Raw genomic sequence first — 10,894 nt, 5'->3', positions numbered from 1 at the left:
TATATATATATATATATATATATATATATTGATTTTTATTTGTTTTATATATTCAAAAATATTTGTTTTCTGAATTGTTTTAATACTAAATTCTTATCTGTTTCCTTTCAGATACAATGTGTGCATATTTGCATATGGGCAGACTGGATCGGGCAAGTCCTACACTATGATGGGCAAACAGGAGCCAACACAAGAGGGCGTAATCCCAATGGTCAGTATGACAATAGATAAATGAAAAATATTACTAAGAAAATGATGTAATATAAGTGTTGGCATTTAGCGCTTTATGCCAAATAACTTTATTACTAGAGACAGTAACAGTCATTGAAGGTGTGCAACCTTCTATGTGACCCCCCTCCCACAGTTAGTGTTTCTGGTTATGCATAAATACAATTTGGATTCTGCTTAACTTTACATACATATTTCACGGAGCAAACCTCAGGCCCTGGGGGCAGCACATAATAACCTTGGTGTAGCAGAACCATTGGGAATAGCATCAATGTCTCATGATAATTAACGTGTTTGCAAATACAAGAATCAAAATATTAATGTTAGTTCCAAGTATAAGCCAATATGATCCTGAACATATTACATTAAAGAAGGTGCTACTGTACTCATTTCATTTGTATGTTACATTGTGACAGCTGTGAAATTATTACCCTTAGGGGACTTGGGGACAAACATACTAGCTAACGCAGCTAATTTATATAGTAATTTTTCTAGGAAAATTTATTAGTAATAATGTCTCTTTGTATACTTTCATTAAGATCAACTTGATAGATTCTGCAGAATTATGCAGCAGTATAATTACTTTTTCAATATTTTTTTTTTCCTGCCAGTTATGTGAAGACTTATTCAACCGAATAGGCGACAACACAAATATCAACTCAAATACGACCTATTCTGTGGAGGTCAGTTACATGGAGATCTACTGCGAACGTGTGCGTGATCTCTTGAACCCTAAGAATAATAAGAACTTGCGTGTACGCGAGCATCCCCTACTCGGGCCTTATGTGGAAGATTTGTCAAAACTGGCCGTCATGTCGTATCACGATATATCAGATCTAATCAACGAAGGAAACAAAGCAAGGTAACTGGAACCTGTCGGTTCTTAAGCCGGACACTCAATGCATCGTACGATGGTCGTACTACGAATCCAAATCCGCTCCCTCTGAGCGATAGAAAGCGCAACGCCGTCTGCTGATTGTCGGTAGCAGTCTGAACGGATCGTCATTAAAAGCGATCCGCTGCACACGCGTCATTGCATTGCATTCTTTATAGAATCACGTCGGCCAATGACCATCGTGCCCAGTGAGTGCCTGACTTTACACTTAGTTGTTATTGTCAAAAAGATAGTAGCCACTTCAAACCTACAGAAACCTACCTATTAAGCAGTTAAAATGTTTTTTTTTTGTTTTTTTTTTTATTTCCTTCACATCCAACAGCAAGTACACTTGCCACTTACAGGATGGAATGATGCTTTATAAACTAAGTCTCTTTATGAGGCTTAGGGAGTGGAGTTGTTTTGGTCGTGAGAAAAAGTCCTGCTGTGACAGGAATTGAACCCAGGACCCTGATCAGAAGTCAAGCATCTTAACCACTGAGCTATTCAACTCCACTCCACTCCAACTCTAAGTTATGAACTTATGTTATGATACTGCAAAATGTAGTGTCTGCTCAAACTACCTGGACACATATTATGGCTGCTTAATCCCTCCTCCCTTCAAATATAAAAATTTAAGTAACCCTTTTAGGATGTTTTAATCCTGTAATGTGGGAGCGTTAGATATTATCAATCCCATCTGTCTTGTTTATAGAACTGTTGCTTCAACGAACATGAATGAGACAAGTAGTCGTTCCCACGCAGTATTCACAATCATATTTACGCAAAAAAGGCATGACAGACAAACGGACCTCACCACAGAAAAAGTCAGCAAGATCAGTCTTGTAGACCTGGCGGGAAGTGAACGGGCAGATGCAACAGGAGCAAAGGGCACGAGGTTGAAGGTCAGTAGAGTTAAACTTAGTAATAACTTTTAATTCAACATTTTCAAATATACAATTTTCTGTGCCAAATGTGTGATAATATGGAGCAATTATAGATTACCTTATACTGCAGTTCCAATGCTGCGTTTTACATCACACTCGAGAATACATACTAAGCTCTCTGGAAGTATTACACCTGTCAACTGTCACGCATAATGCGCGAGTCTCACGCATGAGCATCCACTTTTTACATCTCATGCCTACATTTTATTATCTCGCGCATCATAAAAATTTTATAAAAAAATGTTTAGGCTGATATACCCTAAAATTTATAAAAATAAAGTAAATTCGTCATTAAAATGGGAATATAGGCCATATAAATTTCTTTCAACAAAGCTATACCAACTGATGACTGTAATCGGAAGCAGTTCCACCACTACAATTTTAAAAAAAACCATAGAGGGCACTCTATTTCATGATTTTTACATACTGTAGCTATATATATATATATATATGTATATAAATATAAATAGACCAATCATTTTACAGTTTTATAAGTATTTCTCATTTGCTCTCTGTCACCTTTATTCTTTTTTGATAAGACAGCCTATATTATATTGATTCATGAGGTTTTCCTTATTCTCGCTGATGAAGGCCACAGGAGTGGCGGAAATATCCGAGTTTATAATAAATCAGTGTTCTTAAAGTCTACTACTGAAGTTGTTTCATTATTTTCTATATATATATATATATATATATACACATATTATATATATATCTATATACAGTATGTATATATATATATAGGCACTTTATACAAATTAATTTTTTTTGTCATCAGACAGCATCAAAGTTAGCAGGTATAGAGTATATGTACCAAAATTTAGCAGCTCATGAAACATTTTGGAGGCTTCAGTTTGGCTCTTATTCAAACAACATTTCCTAGTATAAAAAGGTATTTATTGTAATATTTATTCCATTCATTTTTTTGTAGGAAGGGGCTAATATAAACAAGTCGCTTACTACGCTTGGAAAAGTTATATCAGCATTGGCAGATGTGGTGAGTTTGAAATAGATTATAAATATCTTAACAGACATTTTTTAATATTCATCTTTCATTTTTTATTTTCTTACTCTAAGGCGAGTATTTTTTTATATCTTTGTTCAGCGAAACCGCCGACCGCCAATAATTGATTTTGAAAAAAAATAAAATTTTATTGTTGGCCAATTAGTGCACCCTCTGCTACCAAAAAATGGAAATTTCATAAAAAATAAAATTTTATATTTATTATTATTATTGTTAGCTATTCTTTGTAAGAATATTCGGCTACCAGTTTGGTATTTAGGGCTTCAGGTCACATATAACTAAACCTAGTCTAACCAGGATACCAAAACCAATAAAAAATTAAGATATATATATATTTCTTCCTGAAATAAATTTAAAGCATTCATCAATTTCATTACTACACTATTTAATTCATTAATAAAATTTTATTTTTATTTTCTCATTTACCTAGGTGGTTTTGGCAAAATCATTTTGCTAAAATGAGAAAACCAAATTTTATTTTTATTTTTTTTCTGCCCTCTTCTGACAACCTTTAAAAAAATTAGTTCGCAAAAGAAGATATAAAAAAGTCTCTCCTAATGTTAAAACATTGCCAAGACTTTTTTCAGTAGATTTTGTTTATACATTTATTATTCTTTACTAGTGCTACTAAATAATTATATGATATTGATTTTCATACTTTAATTTTATATAATGAAAATGCTATTGATGCTGTTACTAGATTGTTTCCAACAAATTTTTAGTGGTAGTATAATTTTGATATTAGATACTAATTTTAATAATTCAAATGAAAAAATTGAGAAAATGTTTCAAAACTACAGTAAGTAATATTAGGAAGCATTAAAGTGATTACCACCTATAAATAAAATCAGCTAAGGAGGAAGAATTATGCTCAGTTTTTTTACATCCTTTGAGTTTTAATTATACTGAATACTGAAATAATTTATTGTCCAACATAAAAGAAGGAAATGCAATCAAAAACTGGCAAACATATAAAATCACAAAACACAGTACCGAAAACGAAAATCTATAATTATTATAAGCAAACAAAAATTATTTATATGTACAAGAGAAATCAAATTTTTATACAAAATACATAAAAAACGTTACATTAAGATGAAATACAGCAGCAGTAAACGTGGAGAATTTACTACTGAGCTCCTTTTTATTTCTGCCTTTTCTACGCATTGTTTCATTTGTAAAATTAAATTCCTTCACTCAGCTAAAGTGAAGAAGCTACAGAGTTTTACTTTCAATTGATTTATTTAGCTACTAATGCATATCATAAGAATTTATTCTGCCAAGAGAAAAAATATTAAAAATTGCTGATATTTATAAGAGGTAAAATCTTCCCATCGTGCACGTAATTAGCATAAAAAGCTAGCAAACATTCGATCATGGCCAAGGTCTTTGTTCAGCCTTTTACTTGTGCATTCAGAATGATACAGTAAGTTCAATAACTATAATAAATTATAGCAATTTTTCTGGGTGATAGATGATACTAGAAAATGTTGAAAGGATTGTTGGTGATTGTATTTTGCATGAAAGGAGTCATTATGATCTCCTTGGAGGGAAATGCAAATCGTTCAGGTGAAGGGGATTGTGTTCAGGATGAGTATGTATGAACCTGAAGATTACTTGTCATAGACATATAGCTGGGTGAAGGCTTTGCAGTACAGTATTAAAAACTTTACAGCTATGGGAAGCATGTTACGTCCTTCACAGAAGGTTCAGAGGTCAACATAACCATTAATGTCAACACTTAAGCTTCCATGTAACTCACATTCATATAAACATCTTCGGTTAGAAATAAGTTATGAAATTCTGTAAAATAAATACAATCAGTTTCGAATCTAAAGAAAGCAAATAAGCATTTCCTTATTGTTATACATTAAAGATAGTCATGGCATGTATTGAAGGCATTTACAATCAGATTAATTATTACTTTTAAAAAAAATGTAAAACAGAAAATAATATAGTAAACATTTGGACATGTATCACAATACATCTTTTGTTCAGTGTTATTTTTTACAGTACAATTATTGGAATGTAGGACAAAAACCACCACAGGCAGTAGAGTACCACAGTCGTGTCGTCACAATGCCACGTGGCGCTCTCTGTTGTCAACAGACGTAGGTTACCGTTCATTATGCATGAATAGCTGCATAAGCTTTGTGGAATAGGCATTTTAAAATCTAATATTTTACTATCAAAATGTACTAAAAACACAAAAGCTTGCATTATATTAGTTATTGAATACACATTTAATCATCAATTAAAATTTACAAAGAAAAAGTAAGATACAACATCTTAATAATTATGTTAGATATTGGGATCAATGGTTTGTTAGTGGCGAAAATGGCGTCTGGTTGAGCGCAGGCGAGTCGAGTGGCTGAGCGGTGAGGCAGGGGCGCCGCTAGCTACAGCCTTAACATCGGCGCTGGTTCCAGTCGCTCCTTGCCCATGGTTCGGTTGGTAGAACCTTCTCGGATAAGGACTTAAAATGGAGGTCCACTGTATACATCTGGCTCATGTGCACTTTAAAGAACCCATTGCATCTTTCGGAAGAGTAGGGGGTTACCCCGATGTTATGGTTCATTTCAGCCCCTGTTGTTGTGGAATGATGTGAACATGTATCTACCAAGAAGCGCCTCTTTACGGCTGCTAGGTAGTCACTTAACACGCCCACGCACAATGACGCTGCAAGTTATAGTTTATTCTTGTAACTTTACCTTTACCTCTTTTGCTACGGTAACAACGGCGTAGTATCACGTGGTATCGTTACGTAACACTAATACTCTATAACCATCCACATTACATATTTAAATTTACTTTAATTTTCATTATAAAAAATTTGTTAATTGAACGTTAATATTACCCCACTGCCTACCCCACTTAAACAATGGTATAGTCCATTGTGGGTGGTTTTTGTCTGTGTGCTAATTGCCCAGAATGGTTTTTATCCGATTTTTTATTATTGATACAGTAATCACTACATAGTTTAATTTAATTTAATAATAGTAGTTTATAATGCTTTAATCCCTTATTATTTATTCGCAGATTCATAGGAATCATGAATGTTTATTAGAAATAAATGATTTAATAAAGTTTCTAAGAATTAAAGACATGTGCACAAAAGAATATTTAAAATATGTATACTCAATCCTGTACTTGTTATTTGTAATTAACTCCTTGGAACCTGACTAACTCCCCCTGGAATTAATTAATTTTAATTAAAAGCAACATTGACTGCATCTTAAGTCACGAACATTGATTGCAGTTTCTCCAAATTGGTTTTTGTAGAAAAGAGATAATAATTTGATCTTGTTACCATAATGAATGATGACATCACACGGCGACAGCTAAGTTGTTTGTATCTGGGCTGATTGGTTCATTGTAAACAATGATTAGCACTATAATCTAATCATTAACACTGCCGGTGCGTACCGCATCATTTTGCGTCTATCTAATCTAATTTTATACAGATAAGTAATAGGTAATTGATACAGAATTATAATGTGTTTTTATGTTAAGAACGAACTGTGTTACTGTAAGATCTGTGAAGTCATTATCATAATTTTTCTGTAAAATATATTTTCCATCTAAAAATTAGTATATTTATTATTGTTTAATAAGACATTCCAACAATTTATTTCCTCTATTTTTTTAAACGTATCTAGTCCCAAAGTGAATGGAAAAATATAGTAAGTTAAAGAGGTTATATATTTTCTATTTAAAATAGTATATTTAATATTGTTTAATAAGATATTCCAACAATTTATTTCCTCTATTTTTCAACGTATCTAGTCCCAAAGTGAATGGAAAAATATAGTAAGTTAAAAAGGTTATTTATTTCCTACGTCATGTTCCCATACACGACTAGTTCCTAGAAAAGTTATTGCACCTGTTTTTATAACCTGACAACTTTTTTTGCTGTGTTTATGTAAGTCTATATCTATTATATATCTTAGTTTGAGTTTGTTTCCTCTTGTTGTTTTTCCTCTGTCTTCTGTATTTATATCATGTGGATGTTAAGATGTGGTGTAAACAAATATTATTTATACTGTATAGTTGTGTTGGTGTATTTACCTATATGATTGTCTGTATCATAACCATTATTGTTGTTGTCTTCATCTTCCTTTTTAATAATCATCACATCAATAGTTTCACCATCATCATCATCATCATCATTACCATCTCTTTATGTTGTCATCATGGTCATCATTATCATCATTGTAATTATTATTTTCATCATATAAATAATTAAATTTAATTTAATTTAATTTTCATTGATCTTACATCACCGACTAAATCATTAACAGATTTACCAGCTTCATCATCATTTTCATCATCTACATCATCAACATCATCATCATCATCATCATCATATCATAATATCATGTATTATATTATTATATTATTCTCCTGAAGACAATTGAAGCAAACTCAATCAAAATGTTGAGACATTCTCAACCAACAACAGTTTTTTTCAGAACTGTCTACGTGGTATACTGCAAGCATTAATATATATTACTTGGCCATGCAAGCGTTTAAACAATATTATCATTATCATCATCTTTTTGTTTCTATACTCAACACTGTCTCCATCATCATTACTGTCCTGAATGTTAGTTAGTGGGCACTCAATAGTAAAGTATTAGATACAGTATATTTGATTGTGTAAATTGTAATGTCAGTGATGATATAAAAACCTTCTTGTTCCCTATATATACAGTATGTGTGCATGTTGTTCTCAATGTTGCATATTCATCCCCAATGTTTCTAACGCATGTAAATTCAACCCACTGGAGATTTGATATTTGATCACTAATGCATCTAGTTCTCATATGGACTATACTTGATATTAATGTATGTTAGAAGTTGAAATAGAAAGCCATATTAATAATGTACACAATTATCATATTTGGTTTAGATTACATGATGTTTGGAGTATATAGCTATTATCATTATTTTATTTTTATTATTAGTACCATTATTATTAATACCATTAATATTGTTTTTGACTATGTATGGGTACTGTCCAATGTGTTGAGTTAATGACTGTGCAAAATGAAATGAAATATTTTAATTATTTTTTGTTCATTTTATATTAATACATTTTATGGACAGATATTACAACACAAATTTAAATTACAAATGTAAGCAATACTCCACCTTAGATGGTAAATAGTTTCATCTGGTTTTCAATAGTTTAATAAATAATTTCTTCAATCTCCCATCTTGTCATTTTGACAAATCACAGCATTCTACAATCTGTGTCATTTTGACCTGGATATTTATTCTGTTGATAATTAATTTTGATTTTGTTTGTTAATGGTTGAAAGTCAATAAACCAAATGCAATATTCATACACATTAGCATCAAAATCAGCTGAAGCTCCAAGTTCATACATTTGCAGACAAATCTGATGATACAGCCGTTAATAATGCCTCGTGTATAGCTTAATCAAGGAAGCCAATTAGTTGATTCCCAAGTGCATTCTATGTTAATGAATCTGATTTTAAGAGACTTAGTTCTTGATGTATTTTGCTAATAAGCTCAGTTACACTTCACTGAACTGCAACATGTTGATGTAAACTTCCTTATGTTGATAAAAAAAACATCAAATTATTTAATGCGTGGGAAAATGTTAATTTTTTTTATGTTGAGAAAGTGAAAAAAATGTATTAAGATAAAGAGTATGAATGTTTTCTGACATCTTAGGTATACCTGCTTTTAATTTCACACAAACACACACACACTGTTAGTGGAGAAATTACAAAACAGCACAATGATTACTTCTACATAAATAATACTTTCTCAGAAAGTGAGATGATCAAATGGTAATTGGAAATCAATGAATAAAATTCAGGTAGTCAGGGGATGGTTGAGGTTTGATATAAACATATTACTGTATATAGCCAATGTATAATACATCACATAAAATTTGGAATGGAAATTTAAAGAAAAACTTTTTTTTTCCATATATAAATGGAATGAAATTTATGACCATTGGGGTGAATTAAATTGGATTTGTTTGGATTTATTCAGTGTAATTCAATTCAAGTTTTATTTTAGTAATATAATTAACATATTCATTTTTAATTATATTTGATAATTTCATTAATCTTTCCAGTCGAGTAAAAAGAAAAAGAAGACAGATTTTATACCATACCGTGACTCAGTTCTGACATGGTTATTGAAGGAGAACTTAGGAGGCAATTCCAAAACAGCTATGATAGCAGCTCTGAGCCCAGCTGACATTAATTATGATGAAACACTTAGCACACTCAGGTAGGCCTTTTGAAAAGTAATAAATTAAATTATTAAGATAATGTATCTAGTTATGTATTGCAAAAAAAAAATCTTTTAAAAATATCTGTATGCATTTATCCATGCAGTAGACTTCATCAGGAAACTAGAAATGGGTTAGATTAACATCTAATAGAGATAATGAGGGAGTTAGTAAAAACAAAAGTATTAAAATGTAGTAACTGAAGCAACTAGTCTACATGAATAAACAACCATTAATAAACAATTTTCTAATAAACTAAAGGTCAATGTGAAATAATGTAGGTTGTGGCTGTTTTCTATCCCATTTGTACAGCCTACTTCATGGATGAAAGCCGGAAATCAATGCATGCAATTGATCCCGAGTTCTGTAACCATTTATGTTGCTTTACAGCTGACTAACGTGCACCTTTTGTTCATCTTAATGAAGGTACAAATTGTAAAGTTAAAAAATATAAAACTGGTAAAAATGAGATCATAATTCCACCATATAGGTATGCTGATAGAGCCAAGAGCATTATGTGCAAGGCTGTTATTAATGAGGATCCGAACGCCAAGCTTATACGTGACCTCAAAGATGAGGTCAACCGACTACGAGATCTACTTAGAGCAGAAGGCATTATGATTGACAATCTGAATGTTATGAGTTCAAACCTTGGTGAACGCAAAATGTCAACAGTAATGGAGCAAGAAGCAGTAGAAAGGTTAAAGGTCAGTTAGGGGAAATTTCCAAATCTGATTTTTCCCAAAATGGAAACATGAACAAAATATGTGGGATTCCTATAGTGTTGTATCTGTATATTTTTGACTGTTGAGGTTCATTTGCCAATATTTCATCATCAGCATCATCTTCATTATCATCATCTTCATCATCATCATCATCATCATCATCATCATCGTAACCATCATCACTATCATCATCACAATAACACAACACCACTGTTTTTCAAAATTGCGTGTAATAGAGCTCAGCATGCCACTTACAAGTTCTCCACATAGTTATATCCTACCAAGATCGGTATTTTGTTGGAAAACAAAATACTTTTTTTTTATTGTGTCATTTTGTTTAATTGTATTTTGTTATTATTTCTTTTCTGAATGTTAGGCTAATGAGAAATTGATAGCAGAATTGAATGAGACGTGGGAAGAGAAGTTACGGAAAACAGAAGCTATAAGGCATCAACGGGAAGAGATGCTCGCTGAGATGGGAGTTGCAATCAGAGAAGACGGCAATACTGTGGGAGTTTTCTCACCGAAAAATGTAATTATTTCTTGTCATCAAGTTACATAAATATAATTTTTTTCTCTGCATGTTTAAATTCAACTGTGAACTGTATAATAAACAGATGGTGGTTGTCTCTATATAAATTTGAATATCATGAAATTAATTCAACCAATTCAACTAGAACTTTCAGTAGAAATACCAGCAGTACTGGTACTGGTACAAATAGCCATTTTTTTCAAGACATTTGGCAGTCATTGACTTGACGTTGTCATAAGTGGGATACTGCTTTTAAAACTATGAAATTTGAAGTGAACCAACAGCAACAC

The 10,894-nt window shown here is 31.9% G+C and overlaps 1 protein-coding gene across 7 annotated transcripts in view; it reads left to right on the top strand.

The window, feature by feature from the left end:
- The first annotated feature begins 111 nt into the window (after positions 1-111).
- LOC117100290 (kinesin-like protein KIF1A) overlaps positions 112-10,894 on the top strand; it is a 45,264-nt gene continuing 34,481 nt past the window's right edge. For 6 of the 7 annotated variants that reach the window (XM_033239982.1, XM_033239970.1, XM_033239950.1 and 3 more), the window contains exons 1-8: positions 112-211; positions 840-1,090; positions 1,818-2,007; positions 2,981-3,046; positions 6,733-6,756; positions 9,189-9,346; positions 9,838-10,054; positions 10,449-10,604. In XM_033239982.1, coding sequence (XP_033095873.1) covers positions 167-211; positions 840-1,090; positions 1,818-2,007; positions 2,981-3,046; positions 6,733-6,756; positions 9,189-9,346; positions 9,838-10,054; positions 10,449-10,604 — 1,107 coding nt within the window. In that variant the 5' untranslated portion in view covers positions 112-166. The remainder of the gene's footprint in view (positions 212-839; positions 1,091-1,817; positions 2,008-2,980; positions 3,047-6,732; positions 6,757-9,188; positions 9,347-9,837; positions 10,055-10,448; positions 10,605-10,894) is intronic. The other variant, XM_033239956.1, reaches the window with a different exon arrangement.

This window comes from Anneissia japonica, unplaced genomic scaffold (assembly GCF_011630105.1).
Source record: "Anneissia japonica isolate Jap-2015-1 unplaced genomic scaffold, ASM1163010v1 scaffold4446_len648930_cov198, whole genome shotgun sequence".
Taxonomy (NCBI): Eukaryota; Metazoa; Echinodermata; class Crinoidea; order Comatulida; family Comatulidae; genus Anneissia; species Anneissia japonica.
Note: the sequence above shows the minus strand (reverse complement) of the source record. Positions and strands in the feature narration are given on the sequence as shown.